The sequence below is a fragment of the Acanthochromis polyacanthus genome, chromosome 2 (assembly GCF_021347895.1).
Source record: "Acanthochromis polyacanthus isolate Apoly-LR-REF ecotype Palm Island chromosome 2, KAUST_Apoly_ChrSc, whole genome shotgun sequence".
NCBI lineage: Eukaryota > Metazoa > Chordata > Actinopteri > Pomacentridae > Acanthochromis > Acanthochromis polyacanthus.
This window is the reverse complement of record NC_067114.1, coordinates 10,641,535-10,667,325: the sequence shown is the minus strand read 5'-3', so window position 1 is coordinate 10,667,325 and position 25,791 is coordinate 10,641,535. Positions and strand designations below refer to the sequence as shown.

The 25,791-nt window shown below is 39.2% G+C and overlaps 1 protein-coding gene across 1 annotated transcript in view; it reads left to right on the top strand.

The window, feature by feature from the left end:
* Window positions 1–25,184, top strand: part of stk33 (serine/threonine kinase 33) — a 121,084-nt gene extending 95,900 nt beyond the window's left edge. Inside the window, exon 15 of the mRNA XM_022192285.2 lies at window positions 20,250–25,184. Within this exon, the coding sequence (XP_022047977.2) occupies window positions 20,250–20,392 (143 nt within the window). The 3' untranslated portion in view covers window positions 20,393–25,184. The remainder of the gene's footprint in view (window positions 1–20,249) is intronic.
* The last annotated feature ends 607 nt before the right edge of the window (window positions 25,185–25,791 follow it).

Sequence of the window (25,791 nt, the reverse complement as noted above, 5' to 3'; positions counted from 1 at the left end):
GTCGGTGTTGTGTTCGCATCTGGTTTTTGCTGCCCCCAAGTAGCCAGAAATATCAGTTATTGCAGGCTTAAGGATCTGACAGTCTTGGATGAATTTCAAAAGAAAAGCCCAAAGTGGTAGTTTGTTTTCTTAAAAGTGGGGCTGTAGAGGGTGCTTACTCATAGTGCATTACCTACAGTAGATGGAAAGAAAGCACAGTCTCATTTTGAAGAAATGGACGAATACCGACAATGAACTGCTGTACACTAGTAAGCAGCAAAACATATTTTAGCTGCCTAAAAAATATCTTAAACAATCTATTTCAGTTTGAGTTTACACGATATAGTATTTAGAATATTTCACCATTTCATTTCATTAGATAGCCTTTTCTTACCTGGGACTGAAGCTGGCATGATGCTCTCTTCAAAGCCACCAGACCCTGTTGGCAAAATCAACAATTTTACACCACAGAACATGGGAGTTGCTAGTGGTCTACCGTAGCGTCTTTGATGTTTTAACATGTTAGTTCAGTTCCGAATTAAAGTAATACAAACGAACATTTCGATTGAGACAGCGGTAGACCACCTACTCCCTGTGTTCTGTGAGGTAAAATGACTGCTTTTGTCAATGGAGTCTGGTGGCTTTGAAGAGAGCACAGAGCAAATAAAAGCCTCAGTTCCCCGTCAGAAAGTGGCGAAAATATTCTAAATATAGTGTACACTTAAACTGATATTGATTTCTTTAAGTGGGCCTTTTTTTAGGCGACTAAAACACGTTTTGCTGTCGACTCTGTCCATAACAGTTCACTGCTCAGTCTCTGTGCTGGTACTCCTGTCTGCTTCTCTAAGTTGTGGGCGTGCTGAACTCCATCTAGTGTAAGTAATGCACTGACTATTCATAAGTATGTCACACAACTCTACTTCAAACAACTACGTCTTTAACCAGTGGGCTTTTTTTTCTAAACTTGAAGCCTATATTTTTCCTGCAAAATAAATATGGAAAGACAAATGAAGTGCAAATAAAAGTAATTTGGGTAAGACATGGATCTTACCAGGTACTTGTATGAGAAACTATTCAAGTATGTGATGTTTTATTGGGCACATGGTAATTAGAGCAAACGCTTTATACACATTAATGATTCAAAATTATACACAAATTAGACTTAAATAAGACATAAGAAAATATTAAGCCAGATAACTCTCATATTTTTCTCAAACTATGAAAAAACTAACAGTAATTTTAGTGGTCAGAAAAGGCCTTATTGGGTTCCAGAGTAACAGATGACCTGCAATTCCAACAGTGGCCACAGAGATCGGTGCTGCTGCTGAAGTCTTGATTTAAAATCTGAAAGCTGGCCGGACATTTCTTTGTAGGACTTGGATGCACTGCCTCTTTCACTACCCTACAGATTATCCACTATTTTCCAGCAGCCAAAAGACATGCAGGTTTGTTGGGTGCATTGCAAATTGCCCAAGTGGTTGTTTGTCTATGTGCATTAGACCTGTGATGGACAGGCAACTTGTCCATAGTGTGCCCTGTCTTTTTCACTCTGCTGTTCTGCTAATGTGACCCTGAACATGATAAATGGCTTACAGAATGGATGGATGATGAAATTATGTTTATCAGTATTTATATTCTCCATCAAACTGCCCACTGTATTGGTTTAATTTCTAATGTGATAGGCAGTTCAATTGTTATTTCGCAACTTACAAGTTTATAGTTCATCAATGAAACTATCGAGAAGCAATAAAATTAGTATCTTATGTCTATATTCAATGTTCATGACAGTGCAGATGGAGCTGTACTGTCAACAGCGCTTTTCTTTGATCTAGTTAGTCTCCTAAGCATTGGTAATAGACCCATCATTTCAGGGAAAAAAGGAAATTGTAACACATTTCAATAAAAGTAATTGGTCCTCATGCAGACAAAAACAGCCACACATTTGCTGTCACTATGTATACGAATGTGAATGTAATTACCTTGCTTGTGGAGCCCGACTCCCTCCCGCACTCTTGGATGATTATGTTTTCTGCCGGTGTTATCTGCGAAAAAAGTGTGCTGCTGTGCTGATTAACAAATAACTGTGTGATGAACCTCACAATGTCCGGGTAAGTCCGGTTAGATTTGCTGCATTTGAACAGAGAGCCGAGGCCTAGCGCGAACAGAAAAACAGATAATCAAGTCATATTCATACAGCTGGAGGGCCAGGTTTGGCTATTATATTATACATAGTATGCCATGTTTCCCTTGCAGTATAGTTTAATGCTGAACATTTACCCTCACATCCCTTCAACATTAGGATCAACCACCACTGGTAGACGTGTAGCCGGCTATCCAGAGCCGCACAGTGTGACTCTTATAACATAATTAGTCCATCTCTCTAGGAGGGTTTTGCAAGCTTTACCTATATGCCAAAGTAAAGTGCAGTCACTTTGTTGATAAAAGGGATAAAAAGGCAGCGATAAGGTGGAATGTTGAGCAGAGTGAGACTGGTGTGAGCCAGCCAGCGGAGGTCTAATTGGATGAAGGAACCCTGTTGTATGAGGCGTTCTTCCCTGAGAGTGCAAAGACATTATGAAAACCTCCCACGCTGCTTTCAGTTGATTCAATTAATTTATTTTTCTGTTAAACTGATGGAAATATTGCCTCTTTTCCAATAAAAGCCTGACAGCTTTAGCACTGTGACATGGCGTGAAGGTCCTCAGCTCTAAGGAATTAATTGTGAATGCATTTTGCGCCTGTCACCAACCCTGCCCTCAACCTGATCCCAGAACGATGACCAGAAATCACCCCGTCTCCATGGCGGCCCAGCCCAGGCTCACCCTGTGGTCGAGTGATCTCATTCAGGGTTATAATTCCCTTCTTCCATGTTTGGTACTGTGGCTTTTGTTTTGACCGGGCTGAGAGTGAGCCTTAACTGATCGCCATGCCTCAACGCAGCTGAGGAAAAACATTGGTTCAAACAATAGGCAGAGGATCAGAGAGGTGGGAGAGTGAATAATGTGTCAGGTGCTCTGAATGAATTAAAGTGCAAAGCAGGGCTGTGGAAATACCTCTGTGTGAGGCCCTAATCAGCTGCAAACAAGGGAGGGAGAGAAGGAGAAAAAAAAGCTTTTATTCCTGTAACTAATCATTTGCGGTTTCCCAATGCAGTCAGCCAACGCCAAAGGCAGAGACTAATAAACTGGGAGGCTGTGTAGATTTATAAATGATTAATTAAGGGGCCTCTCATGGGAACTCCAGCAGCTATAAGCAAAAATATTAATTAGTTGAGATGAGACTTAAACTAACAGGAAAACATTCCAGCCATGTTGGAAAGCACAGGGCGGGGGCAGCTTGTTTGACTCTGGGCTGACAAAGAGGGCCCTCACTGCTGCACCATTGTGAGGTGAGGGAGGGGGCTGTTTTGAATTTGGCTGGAGGATAATGAAGAGTTACATAGAGTGTCAGGCAGAGAGACACACAGGTCCTTAGTATTGAGTTGTAAGGAGAGATGACTGAGTGACTGAGAGGGTTAGGATTGGGTCTGAAATGAGTTCTCAACTGCTTCAAGTACCCCCACCACCATCCCCACCACTCACACACACACACACACACACACACACACACACACACACACACACACACACACACACACACACACACACACACACACACACACACACACACACACACACACACACACACACACAGCTACATTACCATCTCTGGTTGCCTCTCTTCATGCCTGCCCTTCAGGGAGGTCTCTAAAGCCTCTCTCCTCTGCTTCTTTTCATGAATGTCAAGATGCTGAGTTTAAAGTCTGATAGATTAAATGGGAAGTGTTGAGTTTATTCTGCTTCTAATGAAAGAACTAGGTAATTTCATGCAGAGGATCTGAATGTCACAATGCTTTCCAACTTGCAGAGAAGAGTCCCCCTATTTCCTGCTGTCCACCGGGAACGTGGCCGCCGATTTCCCCAGTTTTGATTACTGCAGCATCATTCACGGTGAAGTGATGGCGAAGTGAGCAACGGGGTTTGGTGCTAAAAGTGTTCATGGCTATTGCCAAAGCTGATGGATGTTCAAGGTTGTCTGTGTTTTTTAAGTTATTTGGAGGGGGGCCTTTTGACTTGATTCAATATGAACAGTACAGAGAGAAAGGAAATGAGGTAATGACATGCAGCAAAGGTCCCACCCATTCAGAAATTAGGGTGTATGTGCCAATATGATGTGTGCTCTAGCCCCTCGGCTCTAGTGTTGCCCCTACTCTGTGTCATTTATAAGTTACCAGCTGCTACAGTGTTAAACATTAATCTGTCTCCAGTGTTTCATGTTGGCCATTCTAAGGATCATCCATACTGATGAATAATAACAGGCATTCTCATTTCTTGGCAATACCCGCATCAAAACAGTGGGCCAAAAAGGATTCTCGAAAAACACCAGACTGACAAATTAGAAGTCGGAAAAAACCCATACATATTTATTTCAGGAATTCCATAAACCCAACATTAGTTTGTGTCAGAAAACCAATATCTTACCATTTAAAATCACATATCAAATCTCTGACATGTGCCCCCTCAAGTCTGCTCTCTGGAAAATAATGTGGCTTCCCTCTGCATATTTACACGTACTGTAAACCGCAAGACAAACCAATGAAAAATAGCTTCAGATGGTAATCATGCTACCACAAATGACTCCTTCTTTTTTCTTTCTACTCTTTCAAAAATTGCAAAATGGAAACAAGACAATAATATGGAAGCCAACACAGCACTGGGGAGCCAGCATGACATACAATGACAGAAATATGAATTCATTTGTAAAGGTTGTGTGTCCTTTTTGAAGGTCCTTGTGACGAGAGTAAAAAACCCACTCAAATCACAAACTGTCCATGCCAACTTAGTAAAAGTGAATCAGACCTGTAGGACAAATAATCCAAGCAAACCTGAAATAGCCAGGACCTTATCTCTAGAGTGCTCAACTTTGCATCTGGATGAGATTAACAATCACCTGACCCGAGGAATGACTCAAAATTAATCCAGCCTCAGAAAAGCTGAGGAGGAATCAGCCACTAAAGCGACTACATGAAATATCCCCATATGTCAATCTTGACTTCAGTTTTATGTGCAGGTTAAAAAGAACTGGCCTCGACTGTTTTCATGTTTTCTACTGAGAATCAGATGAAAAGAGTCTGAGATGAAAAATTAGGGCCGAGTATACACTTGAAGAGAGAGTCAGTCATTCCTTTAAGCCACCATAATTGACTCACTGGAGGGCCAGGCTCCGGTGGCAGTGAGGTGCTTCAGAAGTCAATGTTCCCAGAATCTAGTGTCAAGGGTGAATACATGTTTTTAGATTTCATAAATAAATATTTCATTCAACTGTCAATGGTATGGATGTGGTGGAAGAGAGCCCTTTCATGTCACTCTGGTTTTTGGATGGGTCGGTGGTATGTATGCGGGAAAATTGAGGCTACTAAAGGCTACCAGCAGAAGTCAGCCAGAAAAGACTCCCATTTGAATGATAGGCAAAGAACTGAACACTGTTTTTTTCCCCCCTTTTTTCCTGATAGGACTGCACAGGGTGTCCAGCAAAATTGGAGTGACGTTTGACAACAATTAGTGGTGCTGCTTTGAGCTGTGACAGGCAGGCCTACATACAACTCAAAGCAGACTCTGGCCCTCAGCTTCACAGAGGATCAGACCTCCACATATATCAACCACATCACAACTGCAGACAGTACTGACACTGCAAGGCAATATTTGTTTTAGGAGTTAAGAGCACACATATTCACATCCAGAATTAAACTTGGATTACGTAAACAGGCCGATCCAACCTGAAACATTGTACAGAAGTTATCCTAACTAAAAGACAAAAATGCAGCAGAACAACACTTGTTATCATTGCCTTAAGATTCCATTATCCCTTCAAGAAAAAAAAGCTGCTCTGACACCACTGAGGCTAGAGTTTGGTTAGGTTTAGATGCAAGAAAGAAGACTTCTTCCATTCACAGACTTTGAGGCTCCATAAATTTATCATGTTACCGTTGCTCTTGCCATAACCGACATGGACACTAGAGGATTTTTTTATCTGTTTAACCTTTACATGTAAACACTTGTTGTTTTTAGGCATTTTCACAAACTCTGCCATAAATTTACATTAAAGTGACAAAGCCTTCGTGATACTATAGCAGCAATTATCTTGGGAACAAAGAAGAAGTCAGATAACACTGGAACAAAGAAGTCTGTCTGGGAGGAAGGTTGGGGTGGACGGGTGGGTCAGCATTTACCACAGCAGGCCACTGTTTGTTTCAAACTGATGGTCAAAGTTGTTTCATTGTTGTCTTCAGCAACTGCACATTTTAACTCAAACTACAATGCTTCCCCAAACCAAAACCTTTTGTGCCTTAAACCCAGCCAATCTTAAGCAGAACGTTTTCATGTCATAATGTCAACATTTAGGGGGGGTTTGGAAGGCAAAAGCTAATATTTCTGTCATTCTAGATATCTTTTGTAACAGCCTCTATGTAGATGTACTGCATCAATTACTGTATCATTTATTGTGAACTACTGTGTGCCCTTGTTGTTCTCAGTGCTAAAATGGATGCTAATTAACCAGCATCTTGTTAATTAGCAAGATTTCTTTCAGATTTTTCTAAATCTATTAAATATCACATGGTACATTGCACTGAGAGCTTAAACCGTTAGAGTATACGAAATGACACACATCATGGGCAAAAATAAGTGCACATCATATTTGAAATCATGACAATTATATGTTTGCTACAACCGTCACCACTCTGCAGGGGCAGGGATTCACAGATTTCTGATTTCCTTAATATCATTTTACAACTGAAGGATGAAGACTTCTTTGAACAGGAGTTAAGAGGCCAAGCCTAAACTTCAATAAGCATCTCGAGACAAAAAGCACACAAATGTATGTGGCTCGCATACTTTGGCAAACAAACTAGCAAGCAGTTACTGTTTGATTTAGTCTTTCATAATGCTTTACAGTACCAGAAGGCAATTCAATCAAAACTGCCTGTCAGCAGCACATAAAGGCCTGGATTTATTTCTATTATTTGTACAAGTTCACAAGGTTGCCGCAGCCCTCCTGTATTTAAAAACACACACAAAAGCATGCTGATGTGTTGGTAGGGTATTGTTTGTGTCTTGGATAAATTGCAGGTAGAAGCAATGACTTCAGGAGCTAAAAACAAATTTAGGCAATAATTGAAATGTAGCATAAAATTGCCCCTGCAAATAACCATGAGCCATTACGTGAACACATTCTCTCCCTTTCACTTGGAAACCACCTCGCAGACACACAAAAACAATATGCATGCATGAACACACACACACACACACACACACACACACACACACACACACACACACACACACACACACACACACACACACACACACACACACACAAAGACAAGGGCACACACACAAGGTGGGAGAGATCTTTGAGGGTTTCACAATAGCACATTTATCCGCAAAATTAAAAATGGCGATTGATCCGTGGAATATTAACGGTCAACAATGTTTTTCATTAAGTTGTGAAGGGGAGCGAGGGGAGGCATTCTGGTAGAAGAAAGAGAGCAGGAAGGAAAAAGAGAAAAAGCTTTATTTAATGCTGATCCTGTACTGTAAAAAGGCCTGAAGAGAAATGTAAATACTAGACTCCAATAACACGACAGCACACTAATCATATTTACAAACTATATTAAATCTGCCCATTGTGTTTGCTTTGCTGAGGATTGGCTACCATGTAATTGTCATTGTAACCAGTGTTGGCTTATGGGAAAATTTAACTGAAGTGATATAAGGTGACTGGTAGGATTATTATTACTTTATTATGACCCAGTATATGTTTATTAAAACAATTTGTCATGCAGAACAGGAGTGGGGAATGGAAACATTAAATCTTGCTCCACTCTGGCCGCAGAAATGAGTTACAATAAAATTAATGGTGAGGAGGCCTGAGCTGATACCAGAGTGGTACGTAATAACCCGCTGCTTCGTTTCATTTGCCGATCATTTCCTGTTGGGCCCTCACCATTAAACATACATGCTGGGGATTATTGAAATAGCCCTGTGACAGCCATTGTAGTGCAGTGTGTGTGTGTGTGTCTATCTGTGTGTGCTTGTGCATTTGCATGTGTTTGCGGGTGTGTGTTTTGGCTGGAAATGCGGCTTTTATGTGGCTGGGCATCTGATCTTAAAAACACCGGCGTCATGGCAATATGCCACGGTGTGTTTGTATTTCTGTTTGTGCTGTTATGAGAGGAGAGATATTAGGACAGAGAGGCAGTAAGACTGGGATCTGAAGTCTTAGGGGGAGGCGTCATTTCACTGAGTGCCTGGGAGGGGCAAGATTAGTCTGTCAGTTCTGTCTAAAATGACTTTGAGGCTACGGCTACAGGGATGCAGCAGAAGTTTAGCCAAGGAGTTAAGTGCATTCACACTGAACACTGACCTTCATTCCCCTTGTGGTCCGGTGTTTTGTGAGGACTGCAATGGTAAGATGCAGCCTGATTATGTGACTCCAGAGCCTTTATTCATCCTGTCCCTGGTATGTTGCAGCTGCAGCAAGCTTAAAACAAAGTGCAGCAGCTCTGCCTCGCTCAGTCCACCTTAAGCAGCACAAGAAAGCCACACCGCAGATGAACATGTTAAATGCAACCTGCTCAAAGCAAACGTTTAGAAGAGGTGCCACACCCGCTAAAGTTACTGTAATGTTAATCACATAGTGTAAGTTGAGATATCATTTGCATGAGCATCCTTAAAGGTCACAGATCCTCATTTGATCAATGACAGAAGAGCATCTATACTCGTACAACAAACACTATTCTATCACGTCTTTATCATATTATGGTGGTGGTCCATTACCTTACTACATAATAACTACACAGTGTTTATTGCGCTAATGTTTATAGTATAGTGTACTAGAAATAAATATACTAGTATCTATCTATATTTATTTATTTTAATCTGTTTTGGCTGATAGGAAATAATAGAACAGATGCATCTTTGGGTATCAATCAAACTGTGGCGTTGGAAAAGCAGAGAAAACTTTTTAAAAAACATTTTACATAAATGCAATTAATTGTTTTGTGTTTTATTTTCTAGGTTTTCCCTGTTGTTTTTTTTCCCGCCCAAAAAACACCAAATACTTAACTTTATCTATCACCTCGCAGGTCATTTTTTTGTGTGTTTTCAATTGTCAGAGAATAATGTTCATCAGCAGCACATCTGATAATCAGATCTATTTTAGTATGCATCGTGATTGTTTTGAATAAACTCATTTTTGTCACTCTCCCAGTTTGAACAGGTTATGTACTTGGAACCTGTTTAGAGTTTGTGTGTTGTTTGGTTTAGGGACATGGCTACACTGAAGCAGAAAATCAAGTAAACATGTTAAATCAAATGCTTTAATAAGCCAGGTGTCCATACAAATTCAGCAGAAATTTTAAATGAATTTCTCGTGAATCTGCAAAAGACAATTAAAATTAATGTGTGTTTCCATCCACTATTATTATGCAAATATTAGGAGTTGAGTGCTTCCAGATAAACAGCTGGTGGCACTAATTCTCCAGTGAGCTGTCATAAACCAGAGTAGAAGAAGACAGCGCAATTAAAAGAGGAACAACCAAACCTTAAACAAAAAAAAAGTGGAAATATGGTATTTTAGTTTGTTTTATGCATTAATTTAAAGAAAGTCTATCAGTCCACAAAGATCAGGTCTTTTGTTTGGCCCAATCTGTAGTGCCCTCATGGAACAGAAGCTCCATTGGGAATTTAAATCATACGAGTCTGTTGCATTATGCCTTTATCAGTAGATCAACGTTTCTACCTCAAAATATTTTAAATTCTCTCTAAATTTCTTTCAGGTTTTTATGTTGAAATTAAAAGTGCACATAAAAGTTTATTTGTCCAAACAAAAGGGATATTACGGTTATCTGTACTCCACATGATCAAAACTCAGACTGAACCAAACAACTAGACGTCCTCAGATCCTGCTTAAGACTCTGATCTGCTGAATTTAAAATAGTTTTCTTACAGTTTCGTACATTACTGCACAGGTAGGACTACAAAAGACAACCATGTTTGTGAAACATGGTAGGTTGATTGTTTTTTTTTTTGATGAAACCATTCATATCTGAACATTCATATCAGTATCATTTATTTCCCAGCACATACAGTACATCACATGTTTCACTAAACTGGCCGTTGAGCACATGTGCATAATGTGTAAATGATCTGAACTGAGTGTAATTCAGTGTGTTCAGCATTCTCTAAGTGATGTCGCCATGGCAGTGTTTATTATCACAGCAGCACGGCCCTTTATATGCTCCCTTTCTCCTTCTCAGGAATTTCATAGTTATGTGGAAAAAAAAAAAAAAAAAAACGGTCACAGTAATAAGATAGGATCCATCCGATGCCATTCAAAACAGCCTAATCAAATCTTGGGTCTATGAGTCTCAGAGTATTGCGTTGTGTTTTTGAATTTACTAAACAGCAGTTACGCCAACAAAGCTTCGTTTCTGAGAAATATTTCCTTATTACACAGGATACACAAATAAACCAGTGCTACCCTCTAATTCCTCAATAATTAAAAAATAAGCCTGCGCTCACCATTACACGACTTGGTGCTCTGCGGATGGGTTCCCGGACCTCAAACAGCCCACACAGAGGAAGAAAATGAAATGTTTTGAGTTTGCAGTGTAAAATAATGCATTTAAATCATTATTCAAGCTTCATAACAACAAATAAATCCCATGAACAATACATTCCTGCCCACATTTCTTGAAGAATACTACAAGAATTTCCAATCCAGTCAGTCGTTACAGTCCATGTTGTATATGAGCAATAATGCAGCCTGTTTCAGATACAGCATGTTTTATTTACAGTGTGATATTAATATTATCAACACTGCTGCTCAGCATCAAATGGCAGACAGACGTTGTTAGAGACTAGTTATTGAATAATATGAAACGTCAAGTGGTTGAAAAGTCCGACATGTACTTGAATTGACAGAAACAAAGCTAAAAGTGAGTAAATATTAGATTTACATTAACTAGGTGACCAGAAACATGACAAATAAATGACAATGTTGTTCTATAACTGTTAAATATTAGAATACACAACTATTTGCTGACAAGTTTGTCATATCAGCTTAAAAGGTGATGACATGTTAAAAGCAGTTGTAAGGCAAAAGTGGCTCGTGTCTGATTTCATGCAGAGATTGGTGCACAGATTTTTGCGAACACTGTCTTGATTTACTGGACTATTGTAATGAAACAGTGGGATACAATTGCCTGAACTGCTGCAGAATAAAAGCAGATTTTTTGGGGATCAATAGTAGTAGCAATCCTTTGGCATTATAGTCCATCGTTTGATGAACTGTTAGTATAACAAGTCAGCAAAATCTACACATGAAAACTAGTATGTTAAAGCTTAAGTGCAAAACTTTTAAATATCTATAAACATCCATTACATTTAAGCCTATCAGCTCTAGGTAAATTTCTCTCTACTTCACAGTGTAATTGACTTGTAAATCTGGCATCCGCGGTGGCATTACCTCATTTGTTCATCCCTAGCGATGCATTTTATGTCAGCAGTGATTGGTTTGCCAGAGCTGGTGGGAGGAAGGAAGAAGACTGAGCAGCAACTACGAGTAAGGTGGAGCTTGATGCAGAAAAAAAAACCTTGAAGCATCCAAAAAAGTTTCTGACTGGTCAAGATAAAAGAAACTTTGCATTAAGAGGAAAGATTACAGTGTAACCATTGATTTATGGTGATGTCATACATCTTTAGCATGCATTTGCGGTGTTTTTATTCCTGTCATTGTCAAAGATACAGACAAAAGTTCAGCATTGCATTTCTTCATCGATAAACTACCATTAAACTTGTATTATAATTATTTTCAAAAGTGTTTGATGTAAAATTAGTACTATGAGGGGTTGCTAAATTATTGAATTTTAAAGGATTTTTTTTTCTTACAGAGTACACCCGTGTAACACATTGGATGTGTACAAAACGTGCCCCTGCAGGCACATGCCGCATGTGCACAACACAATGTGTATTAGTAGTGTTTGAACAAAGGCAATCTTGAAGCACATCACAACTGAAAACCAATTTTCATATAATCTGTATTAGTGCTAAATGGCGCACATGATTAGGAGGTGCATAATCTGAGAGCTGAAATTACACTTTGTTACTCCGGTAATGCCATTTTTGACAAAATTACTGTCAGAAAAAGTGGTGGTAATCAAATGGACAATTACTTTTTAAGTGAGGGCGCAGTGCTCATTCCTCGCTTCCTAACATCAGTTCACTGCCCCCCTCTTCCCCCGCCATACTGTACAAAGCCTCTTATGACCACATTAATGCAACTAATTACCATGTCAATCACAAGTAATGCTTATTAATTGCCCCTCAGAAAGGGGCTATATCAAACAGTGAGAAGTGCCTTTAAAAGCCCACTGAAAGGCTGACTGTAGGGTAGGTTATGAGAGAGAGAGAGCCGTGTTTCAGCCCTACTGCTGGCATTAGTCAATCTGCTGTCCAGATGTCTTCCACAGGTGACAGCTGCAATAGCCTAACAAGCAAATTAATCACGGAGCTTTTGTGGTGCTTCATTTTAGGGAAACTCATTTCGTTTCATAAAAGGCTTCATCTCGTGTGAAAAATGACAAATTGCGGCCATGGAGTGATGTGGAGGACCAAGCAGCCGGCTCTCATTTCTGTACCATGCCTGCAAGGTACTGAAGAATAGAGAGGCAGGGAGATAGAGCAAGGGGAGAACTGGGCCAGAACCAGCGACACAGTAATGAAGCCCAGCTCTGCCCCTGTGGGCTCAAGTTCTGACGAGCCTCACAGGTGGCTCAGTCAGATTAAAACCCGGCTTGGTTATGAGGACTAGTCTTTGAATGAGGGGATACACTGTGTGGTCTGTCAGTCATTGTCCTGAAACTGCAACATGGAGGACATTTTGAAAAGCTGGCCTTAGCAAGTGTTTGATGTTGGGGAGTTTTCTTTGATTTAAACCCAGATGGCATGTTGTACCTTAATGCCTTTTTTGGGGTTTATATATGATGCTTCATCCTGCAATTTAGTGCTGGTTTTGGAAGCAAAATGTAGAATGTGCTTTGTTGTAGAGCAGAAATCCTAGCCTGTATAATTGGGAACAAATGTATACATCTTGATGTTCCAAAAATATAATTTGTTCTTGTTAAATGACAAGCCTCCCCCCAAAACAGCCCCGTAGGCCGTTCTGGAAGCAGCTTATTATGACCTATAATTAGGTTTTAAAATTAGATGACCCCTAGTAGTTATGTGAATAAGCGCATGCAAAATCTGTTAGCATCGTCACTATTTAGATGTGGCAGTACTTTCTGGTAGCCTCGACAAAGGAGCACTGTGGTGTATTTGTGGCACAATATTCCTGTCTGAATCTAACCCAACAAAGGGAAAAAATGACACGAGCCAATAAATATTACAAAACTGAACAAAAAAAAACGAAAACATATGTCACCACCCCTCCCCAACCTTCTTATGCAGGCTTTGGTTGTTCCTTTTGACTGGAAACAACTCCTTATGTCATTTCAGTTACACTTATATGGCTCAAATTAGAGGTTTAGGTTCAAGTTTTATCACTTGTAACTGACAGAATGATTTAGAAGACATCAGAACAATGGCTCTTGTACTGGAACCAAGTGGGATAATAATGCAGTGTTGTTTTAGAATCACAAAATGTGGGACAAGGTCAGGGTGAGGTTAGATTGTGACACAAGACATGACTGTTCGCTTCCTGTTTTTTCAACATTCTTTTTGTTTCTAAACCTCACCTGATCAAACCCTAACATTAATGGTGTCTGATTGGAAAATGGCTTTGGTAGGCACTGACAGAGTCTGTTATCCTGCTGATAAAGGTGACCATTCAGAAAGTACTTTTAAGTGTTGTTCTGAAGGGCATTTGCAAACTATGTATTCTGGACTTGTTGAGTGTGAGTGGGTTTTGAATGGAACCCATTTAGTTGCACAAACAGACTGACCCCAGGACAAACCTAAAGTGTACTTCACATTTTGGATGGAAAATTGAACATTGTGTCTATATATTTACTGGAGCAGCTGAACTGTGGAAATATTTTTTACCACAGAACATTAAGAAGAATGTCACATCATAACTTAAAGGTATTTCAAACAAAAGTATGGAAAATTGAAAACTCACAACGGCCACACAGAACCAACGAATTAAACTTTTTGGATTTAAAAGCTTCAGAAAACCATTAATACAAAAGGAGATAAATCCTTGAAAGCCGTCCAACAATAACTGTAATTATCATTGTCAGTAGAAAAGAAAAGAGCACAGGGAGGCAAGAGGATTACATTCCTTCAGAACAGAGGAATGTTCTGTGTTTATTTCTCTTCATTTGTTGAAAGAAATTCGGGGGTGACAGATGTCAGAAACACTTTATAATTTAGCATAATTATTATGTTCATTCTATTCTACTGGCGCATATTGTATTCCACCTTCTATTCTTCAAATTCTCACTTCAACTTGCTCTGATTGTGTAGAAATTCATAGTCCCCCTCTTGAATGTTTGACCATGGCACACAAAGGGATTCTTTTGCTTAATGTATTTATAAAAGCAGATTCTTTGACAATACAAAGAATGTCTTGCTGTATAACTAAAAAGTTTTCACTTCGCGTATCTCTGTTGAAGTCTTCAGCAAACTTCCTCAGTGTAGATACTTAGGACTAAAGAAAAGAGTATGTCAGCTGTTAATAAAAACCTTTTGGTAAAGGACCACATTATTACTACTGACATTTTATAATATCAGAACTGTTCAGGTAAATTCTAATTTCAGGATTAATCCTGGGTATGCAGCAAAGGAGTTGAAGAATTTCTGAATTATGGCAAAGACATACATTATCACATTTAACAGCACAGTTTGCGTTCAACGCGGTTTATATAGGAATCTATTCAGAGCTTTATTATGACAAGCTAAGTTTATGTCCATTTTCAAAACTGTATGCCACCCTTATACATTCTTTCAACACCTTCTCAGCAACCACAAAGGAACTGTACTATAGCAGGGAAAAAATACAAAAGTAAAGTAAAAGGTGTTGTTCAAATGTTGCCTGTAAAGGAGTTTAGGGAGGCAATAGCCACTAAGTGATGACCTGATCTTGCCTCAGAAATGGTGCAACGCCATGGGGACCCCAGACCCTGACGTCTAGATGCAATTCTTTCCCAGAGAATGAGATAGGGCCAACCTCTGACTCTCCAATGTGGCCCTAGTGGCAGATATGCTCTTATCAGGACAGGCTGTAGCATACATCTTCCAACAGCCAAACACAGATATAGACAAGGAGTCCTGCATGGTGATAGGTGAAATTCAGAGCAAAGGGGACTGTTGTGTATGATCCACTGAAGTGTGCTTTACTTTCATTTGAAGGCAGTTGAATTCATCAGTTTGGATAAGCTATTAGGAGATCAATATTATTCATGAATCTATCTTAAATTTACATGGAGACATGAAACCATAACCCCCTATTACAACCACAATGTAATTTTTACCATTTAATTCTTGGATGGATTAACCAAAAGTATAATAATGAGCTAATTAGTCAGGTTCTTAGATGTTCTGGTAGGCAGATTTTTCTATCTTTTGACAGAACCAGGCTAGCTGTATCCCCTTTAAAGTCTTTATGCATTAAGTTAAGCTAATCAAGCAGTTACTGGCAGTATAGCTCTATATTTAGAGTTCAAACATGAGAGAAACTTTGAGTAAAAAAAAACAAAACACAAATTAACTATATTTTTAAGCTTGAGCAAGAAGTTTTCTTGTTGATGTCTGTTTTTTAACATTAATCTTAATGAGAGAAAGATGACGGTGCATTATCTCTCAAATTGAGTTTCACTTATAGAACAGAACATTATCTTTTTGAAACAACTTAGTCTGTTTAATTGTAGCTTGTTTAGTAGCTCCACGGGTGTTGCTTTAACCATGGGAATGGGCTGGAGTGTGTGTGAGTGAGGAGGTGGAGTGAGAAAGAACAGGAAGTGGACTGGTGTTGACTTGAAGATATGGCACTATAGCCTACAGAAACACACACATCCTCACGCACACACTCGGACACTCAACACCCCCCTCCCTGGAGGGCGTATAAGCTAATTAGCTCCTAAAGAATTTATTTATCACAGATAAACTGTCAAACAATCTCACTGGCACATCCCCAATGGAAATAAGAACTACTCATTAGTTTGTTCAATTAAGCTTTCTTTTCCCACTTCAGCACACCCTCCCCACATCACTGCGGTGATGAGAATACACTTTTTGGTGCTGCAGAAGTTGCTCTACTTAAGTAGATTTTCCATGTATATGCTGCGGTAAAGGCTGAAGCCTTTAACATCCCTATGAATTTGTATGTTACTCAAATTAGTGCCTATAATCAGAATAAATCTGTATATTGACTTGGGTGGAGTTGTATTTTACATTTTTTTTGCAAAACACTTGAAGGAGCAGCCATCTGCTGGTGCTGTTGAATAAACTCATGAGGTGAACTCACGTCACATTGCAAACTTTTCCACACGAAGGCCTATTCAGGATTATTTTAAGCTGAATGAACTGAATTCATATTGTTGACTCTACTGCGTTTCATTTATGCAGCATGACAACACGCTAGGACCAAATGGATCCAACTTGGTGTCGTGACAACTTGGTGTCAATGGCCAATTATTCAGTGTGCCGAAATAGTGCTTTTGAGCTTCCATCTGTTTTGTATTTGCAAAAACATGTTCTTATTTCAGGTTGGATGGGTTGTGTTGGATGTGGAGGCTGAGATATGCAGCTTATACTTGAATTTAATGTTTAGTATTATATTTAATGCAATGCCCAGTAGTTTTTGTAGTGTAAATAAAGTACCTCTTTTGTCTTTTTTATTTCTCTGTTGCCAAGCACACCACAGCGTCATTTTTAAAATTAATACAGGAAAGTCTTTTTGTCCTCTATCATGTTCTGATTCTCTGCGATACACATTAAAAAGTGCCAGAAATGTAGCAATTGGAGTCCTTTTTTTGCTTGTTTCATTAAATCATTAAAAGCAAATTACATATTAAGCATCACTGGCATCTGAATGTCAGAAACATAATTGATTTGTTGAAGTAACAATTCAGTTTTTCAAATCCTTTCCTTAAGGTCAAACCTTTATCACAAGTAAAGGCGGAGGATATTCCCACCAATTCGGGTTTTTCCTCACACACCAGAAATACTCTGTAGCACAACAGTCATGAACATTGCATGGAGGCAAACTTCTCTGGCCTGCTGATGAATGCGCTGAACTTGGAGAGGGGTTTTACTTTCCTCAGGCCTGAGTATCTATCCCCCCAAGACAGTATTGCACAGACACCACGAAGGCAATATTTGGCCCATTCCATCACTCTAATTCACTCCCTGCACATCCATATTTCATTCAGCCTCGGCTTTAATGAAAGTCATGGCAACTTCACCACCACTGGAGTCTCTAAGCGCACACATTGAACAGAAAAAAAACCATAAATAAGGACATTGGCCTTCATACAAAACAATATGAGAGGGAATGAGGCCCTAAAGTTGGGTGGAGAAAGAGGGAGGGTAGGGGGGGCTGAGAGGATTCAGCTGCATTGTAGCTGGGGAGGCCATCTGCCTGGCAGAGTCTGGCTATCTCCCATCCCCAGTCCCCACTTTTCCTCCATCCGACACCGCCCTCCCTCTACCACACAGACAAGTGCCTGTTTATCCCAGTGCCCTTCAGAAGACATTAGCACAGGTCTCATGTGCAGTCCTGTTATCTTCCACTGGCCTGAATATGCTCAGATTTTAAGTAGGGTTTGCTGTGTTGACTTGGGCGTCTATCCCCAGGAAGCAAACATGACATCCCCACTAAAAGGCTGCTGGGACACTGGGCTGGGTGGTACCTGCATATGCATTGCATTTACGCAGCCCCCCTCCTGCTGGATAAAACACTGCATTAGCCAGAAGAGCTCAGTGCCATTTCTCCTCTATTTAATGCAGTGTTGTATCCAGCGGGAGGTGGATACAACACTTTTTTCTCTATGCTAAAAGAAAAAAAAAGTGAAAAGACAAAAAAAAAGGTTTCCTGGACAATTTTATGGCTGTAAATAGTTGCCAGGTAACCAGTGGAGACAATAGCAACTTCTTTTGGCTGTTGCTCATGTGATAGAAAAATGTAAAAAGTAAAATTCTGCAACTTATTTGATTCCTCTAACTTTAACTTCAACAAACACAATGCAGTTCTGTTAACAATGCACATAAAGATACAAGCAGCCATTTAGAAATACTGACAAGTGCCTTTATATATATTTCTTCAGAAGGTATTGGGAGGTCTGCTTTTCCAAAGACATCACTGTGATTAAACTTTACCACAAAGAAAATAAGTCCAATTAAGGCATGCTGCTTGCTGTGCATTGCTTAGTCACATTGTTTTCTGAAAATTCTGTTTTAATTAGGCCCTTGTAGCTGCAGCATACTGTGGACATCTTCACTGCAAATCCATAAAACCCTTTATGGACCTGCAACAACATCAACATCACATGATTTCTGTTTAGGTATTAGATGAAAGAACGTTTCTAAAGGATTGCACTCTCATGTTTGCTCGTGTTCCTCTTGAAGTTGTAAATAATGATCAGAAACATCTCTACTTTCCTCATAGCAATCAGGAGGGCTCCATCGTCCTTAGGTGACCCTAACATCTGTGATGTATTCTAGGTCTAATTATTTTTGACAGTCAGACTGATGATATTGCTTAGTGTCATTAGGAACAATGTCATGTGCCACTTTAAGCTAATGGTTTGACTTTTTTATCTTTTCAAAATATATTTATTTTCTTGCTGGCTGAGTTAGATGAAAAAATGATAACTCTCTCTTATCTCAAAGCACTCCATTAAATATGACACGAGGACATCGCCAGCCTAGCTTAGCATAGAGGGGGAAAAAAAGAAGGGTCCTGGAGATGTAAGGAAGGCCCCTTTTCAGAACCTCTCTTAAAACCAAGACCACATTGTTGGCTTTCTATAAATGAACAAATGAGAAAAAACACTTAAATTAATGAGCTTCAGAGGCTTTATATGCAAAAATAAATAAAAAATGAAGTCACATTTATGCTACTTCTCTTTTTGTTTTGACAGAACAAGGCTTTTTGCTTCCAACTCTCTCCAGTGTTTATGCTAAGCTAAGCTAATCATCTCCTGGCTGTAGTCTTGTATTTAAGAAAGTGCAATTCTTATTCAAAATGTGCATGTCCAGATTGGGTGGATTGCTTGGTTTCCAGTATTGTTACTTGCAATCTTCTCAATCTGATCGACCAGTAGTGCATCCAAAATTATTTAATATTGCAAAGGGTTAGCAAAACATTAACATTAAAACACCTTGTTAGAGGAAGCTCTAACACTCTGTGTACATGGCTCTACATATGCTATCCATGGCTGCACTTAACAGACATATATGGGAGTGGTACTGATCTTCTCATCTAACTCTTGGCAAGAAAGCAAGTACCATACTTCATAAAACTATTCCTTCAACGTAGCCGAACGTGAAATATTTATCTTGAGGTAGTTATGGCTTCGAGTTATAGAAGTCCTAGACATTCAACTTTACAGTACGGTATAGCAGAGTTTGTATTTGACTGGACTTACCACTACTACTTACCACTAAGTAGAGTCGCTCATCCTAAGTTGTATGATTGAAAGCATACTACAAACACATGCATGCGGCGCTGGTGTTCACTTTGTGCGCTCTTGTTGCTTGTCTCCTCCATGATACAACAGATAGCGTCATTGCATCTGCACCATCACAGCTGAGCTTAACTCACTAGCAGAGCCAGTCACTAGATAAGTGAAACGTGTAAATGATGCCATCAGTACTGAAAATTTATTAATTGGAAATAATTACATGAAACAAATAGAGTAAGACGAATCCAGCCGCTTTAATGAAATATATAAATAAAATAAATAATGATATATATATAAAAATAATATAGAATTGTATATATATTTCTCAGGCAGCAGCGCAAAACATCCTTTACCTGCATTTGTTGAAATACATGTATCAACAAGGTTTCAAGTCAATGGTCTAAAAACAAATACAGATGAGTCTATTATCCTATTACAGCCACTCAGAACGGTATGATGCAGAGAGAGATAAAGAACAGGCTGAGCCCATCAGAGGACATTAAATGGGGCCAGCTCTCACTCTCTCCTCTCTCTGCTTTCACAGGGAACCAGCAGAACAGAGGAGGTGGAGCTGCTACACTACAGCAGGCCAGTATCACACAAGGCTTGCAGAATTACACAAATAAATTGCTACCAAACTCATATGCTGTTGTGTACATAATAAAACCATGCACAAATCAAACATAAACAAAGTCTGAGCGAGGATAAACTATTTTCTGGAAAAGAAAATTTAAAAAAGTTGACACATGAACAAACATTTTTGTGCATCTCATTTGATCTGAAGCTGTTTTTTATTTTCAGGAATTAGCATTAATTTTATTTAAATTAAGACTATGGAAAATTGAAATATGTGAAGCAATGTACTATCTAATCACAGCACACATTATTTGTAGCTCATGCTCAGCTGTATCCACAAAACAACTGGGAGTACAAAAAGAAAACAGAGACTGCCATTACCTGCAGGTAAAGACTGACATGTAATGACAAAACGTTTTCATTTGAATTGTGTATGTAAAGAGGACAGCCGCAAAAGAAACGAGTGGGGTGAAAAAAATATCCCCCGAAGCTGCGTCTTTAAAGAAGCAGCCTCAGCATAAGGTATTCACTTTGCAGATAAAGGCGTTCCTCTCCACTCATAATCAAAATATACAGTAATGCATCATTTTTCTAACCAGATAGCAAGAGAAGAATTAGCTCAAATTATTTTAAGTTTTTGTTAATTACTTTTGGAGCCTGAAGCAGCTCATGCCTTAGAATTGCCAGAAAGTTTAGAATCGCTCGGTCAAATTAGCTGACTTATAATTCAAGCACTTATCACCCAACTCTAAAGCAGTGCTTTATGGAGCATCCCGCTTTTTATCTGTATGTACACCTCCAATGTGATCACATGCCTAAATGATATTTCTGCTAACACTCATCCCTTAAATTAAAAAAAGCAGTGGGCGTGCATTTCTGTGGGTATAATCTAATACTCCCGATCTCAATGGGGCATTTATGGAGGGTTTTATAACTGTAATTATCTTAGCCTATTACAGTATATCAACTTTTAGAGGTCCATTGTATTCCCAATATGCATCAACTGGACAGACGCCTCTGTGGCACTGAATATTTATCTCCGCTCAACTTTAGCTGGATGCAGGACTTTATGCCGACATAATTGTGAACAAAACACTGAATATTTTTAAGTTCAGCAGTTCAGACAGTGTTACTTGGGTGCAAAGTCTTTCTTTTCACTCTGTCAGTTAACAGGTGGGCCAGAGCAGCATGACGATGGCCTTACTGTCAAAAAGTGACGCCCAGGTTTCATCCACCATCTGTGACTCAGAGGGGTCACATTTGCATACAAACACAAAGTACAGCAGATTAATAACATTAATAATATTAGCATGATCATATAAACTCTAAAACTCTAACTCGAAAGACAGATGTGGTTAAGATATAAGAGTACAAGGCTTAAGCTACTGTATATTAGTATCATTCCCCATTTTATAAGCAGCATAAAACACTTAACAGACAGTTTCTGACATATTATTAAATAGTTGTAAGCATATATAACTGCCACTCATCATTTGAAGTGTTGAAAGTGGCAGGAAAAAGATAATAAATTGATGATAACATGATGTAGCAAAGCAGTAATGATATATAACGGCATATATAAAGAGGTTTCAAACCTGCCTGTAAGAATAATGTGTTTAAAATATCAAATTTGATGTGTGCAGTCATATGTTTTTAAAGGCATACAGTGTGATCAGACACTCAATAGCTGTTAATACACTAATATTAACGATACCTATATTTTTTATTTATTTAGCCTTTATTTATTTAGCCTTTATTTAACCAGGTCGGTCCCGTTGAGATACAGTGACCCCTTTTTCAAGGGAAGCCTGGGCAAGGCAGCAGCCAGAGAAACATTAAAAGTGCAACAATTAAAAACAGACAACACTAACTCACTCAACAAAATATATAAATATATAATAAAATGCACACTAGATTAAAGAGTGTCATCATAAACTGTTGCTGTATCTGCTTATATATATCCATTACAGTGTGCTATTTTGTGTTATAAACCATTAATTAGTCGTCTAAATACCGATTATAGATGCTAAATATGACTGGCTTGCCCTGCATATTTAGGAGCCCCTATGATAGGAAGTGATGAGTTGTTAGTGTTTTATGACAATTTTCCTTTGACTATCCCCTGAAACACAGGCCCCCACAGCACAGCAGCTGGTAGCTCAGCCCCTGACAAAGCTGTTAATGTTCTGCAAAGAATGTGCAAATTGCAGAAACGAGTCCAAGTGTGGGCAGAAAACACTTCTGGTACTTAGAACCAGTGATGGAACAAATTTGGTCAAATTGGTAAAGTGCCCAAAGGGAGGAGGGAGATGTTCCACGGAAAACCAATTCCAAGCTTGGGTGAGCTCAGGATTGTTTGGAAACTCTCCAATCTGGGGGCCTGCATTGAATTGCGTGTCAGGCAGAGACTGTTAAATAAGATTAGAATAAGGACCAAGAGAGCAGCACAGGTACCTCACAGGATGGCTGTGTAATGTTGAATCACAGTTACTCTTTAACAGCCATACATCAGCTGCGGCAGTGTTGGAAAAATGTAACATGCGGTGGCACGTAAACTCACTGGACAGTTGCAGGAAACACAAGAGGTTTTTTTTTAGTGCATTATGAGCTGTGTTTGGAACAAGTCCTGTTTTCTGCTTTGATTTATTCCTCGTAGCACCAATTAGGCTATGCCCACTCCTGGAGGAGTTGAAAAGCTGACGATGGATATGTCATGGGATGGTATGATCAAAGCAGAGAGATGAACAGAGAGAAAAAGGAATCTCATCCAGTTCCATATTTATTAGGCCTTTAAGAGACTTGTATTACAGCTTGTAAACGCAGCCACTTCCAAAAAATGCAGCTTAAATCATAAAAAAAGCAGAATGGAGACATTAGAATGAAATGAACGGACACATTATCATCTTTTGATGAGCACTCCAGCGAGCTAAAGTGACAGAGAGATCTTGAAGCCTCTGAACACTGACTGATCCCTCTCTCCCTTTCCGCTGGTTCAGTTCATCAAGGGCAGCGAATCATTATGTGAGAAACATTTAAAAGGGGTTATACTTACTGCTATGTTTTACCCTGAATGGCTTTGGACATAGTAATCACTGGAATAATGGCTGAGTGGGGTGGATTTGCTCTGTTCACATCCTGTAATTTAAACTGAATAAAATGCAATGAGGTGCTGCTGTAGGATGAAATAGCGCACATTTATTGTAATATTTTAACAGCGGCTCAAGAGCTGAAATGCATAAAACAACTGTAAGACATGCATGCTAATTAAAAACATACGTGTATTTGAAGTCACCAGTGTTTCAGTGATCATAATGAACAGAACACTTGTGAACAGTTGCTGGTCCTCTTGCCAGCATCTTTAATAAACAAAACAAATTACTGTACAGACAACTGGACCTTCACAAACAAGGTGTCCACAGTCTGCACATGTTGGTCCAAATACACAGTGCATGTACGTAGATGTTTAAATCTGAAATAAACACAGTTTCAACACGACAAACACACATTTTATTTCCTTCTCTCTATTTTTGGTGTTGGCTTCTGTTGCAACATAAAAGGGAAAACAGCATTTTAATCTGCATAATATCCTATGTGAAAAATATACTTCCACAATATGTGACGTCCTAATTCTTCTCATGTTGCACAGCATTTTGGGCCATTTTATAATGTTGGACTAATTTCCAATTACTGCTGAACTAAACCAGCAAACTGTAAATCATCTGGACATTTTCTCTATAATAATGTGGGGGACAATACAGTAAGTACATACCACCTTAACCCCTTAGCACTCACTAGCTCGAGTACACAGCAAGTGAAAAGTCGCTGTTTTTTTAATAGCATTGGTCTCGATTATACATCTTTATCCACCTTGAGATTCAAACGATTTTAAGGTACCAATAGCACAACTACAATTAAAAGCAGCAGCAGCAACAGCACAGTCATTTGTAATAAGAGTGCTAACACAGCAAAACGCTAGCTTTTTACCTTTTAGTCTATTATATTACAAATAGGGAATCATCTTTGTTGAATCACTGTGTTGCACCCTGTTTTGACTGTAAGAGTTCAAACAACAAAATGCATCTTACATTGCTACAAAAAATAAGGGTTGATGTTAAGGATTAAACTTGCATTAACTTGTATTTCCTGGGCCAATTGGGGTAGCAAAAACAAGCCAGAACCACAATTTTGATGTGTTACGTCTAAATTCTAAGCTGATAGAAAACTTGTTCGCAGACTGTTGCTTATTTACGCATCCAGCTGTAAAAGAGTAACATATCCATGTGAATGTAAATCCAACAATCGCACTCTTTTGCCTTCTGACGGAAATATGTGTCACTTTAGCTGCGACACAATCCGTTGTGTTAACCTACTATTCTCTAACATTGTCTTTCTGCTGCTTGGTGCTGCACAGATAACCTACATACATGGGCCATGTTGACCAGAGTTGTGAGAGTGAACCAAATGGTAAAGTTACAGGTTATAAAATCAAAACAGTGAGCTAAAAGACGCTAAAACGCTCTGGAGAGATTAGGGGACCTGCAGAGAAAGGTGATGATTCTCTGTGGGCTCCTGACAATGAGCACTGTCATTTTAACTATTGTTTATATTGATTAGCGCAGCTTTATATAGACAAATCCAAAACATATTACTCATTTGCTGTTCTATTGTAGATGCTAACCTGTCTTTGACCCATCCCGGTTTCTTTATAAGGGTTTTTCTAAGTATGTGAAGAGGTCACAAAATTGTCTTTTCTCACATATTTTTTAAAAGGTACAGGCTAAAGCTAGAAGCTAACTTAACTGTTGTGCAAGAAATGTACATTCAAAGTGGAAATACAGTTTTGGTTCAGGTGAAGTGCGACTTTTTGTTAAATTCAAGGATGTGGAATTAACGGGCCACCTTTCTTCCGATCATTCTCAACTTAGTGCTGTTTGACTGAGACAGATGGGGAGGTAAATCAAGGCAGCTGAGTGGAGAGCACTGCTGACAGCACATTAGAGCCTCTCTCAATGAACTGTCACAAGTGCACAGTGAAAGTAAAGTTTGATCATACGTGGCTGCTGTCCTGTCAGACATCCTTAAAAGCAAATGGGGCCTAAGTGCTGTGGAGCTCTGAATGAGGCTGAGATGACAGTTGTAGCCAGTGCAAAGAGAGAGCCTCGGCACTCCATCCTGCATCCAGCAAAAGGACAATGAGGTGAGAAGGACTCTGGCTGCATCTCTCACCCTGCACTCTCACCCTGGCGGTAAAAAACATCTGACAAAGTGTCAGTCTTCCACATCATCATTCGCATCATTAAGGACCAGGGCTAAACTTTTATGCAGCTTGTGCAAAAAGGTCATGAATCTGTGCATAACTGCACATTTACACTACTACAGTGTGCACCTTTTTACTAGCAAAATCAAGTGTTATATTAAATAGCAATTTTACCGTCATTACTGGGAGCCTTTAATGTCAGATGACAAACAAATTTCTGCACAAACTATTTTTATCGTAAGTGTAGGTGTTA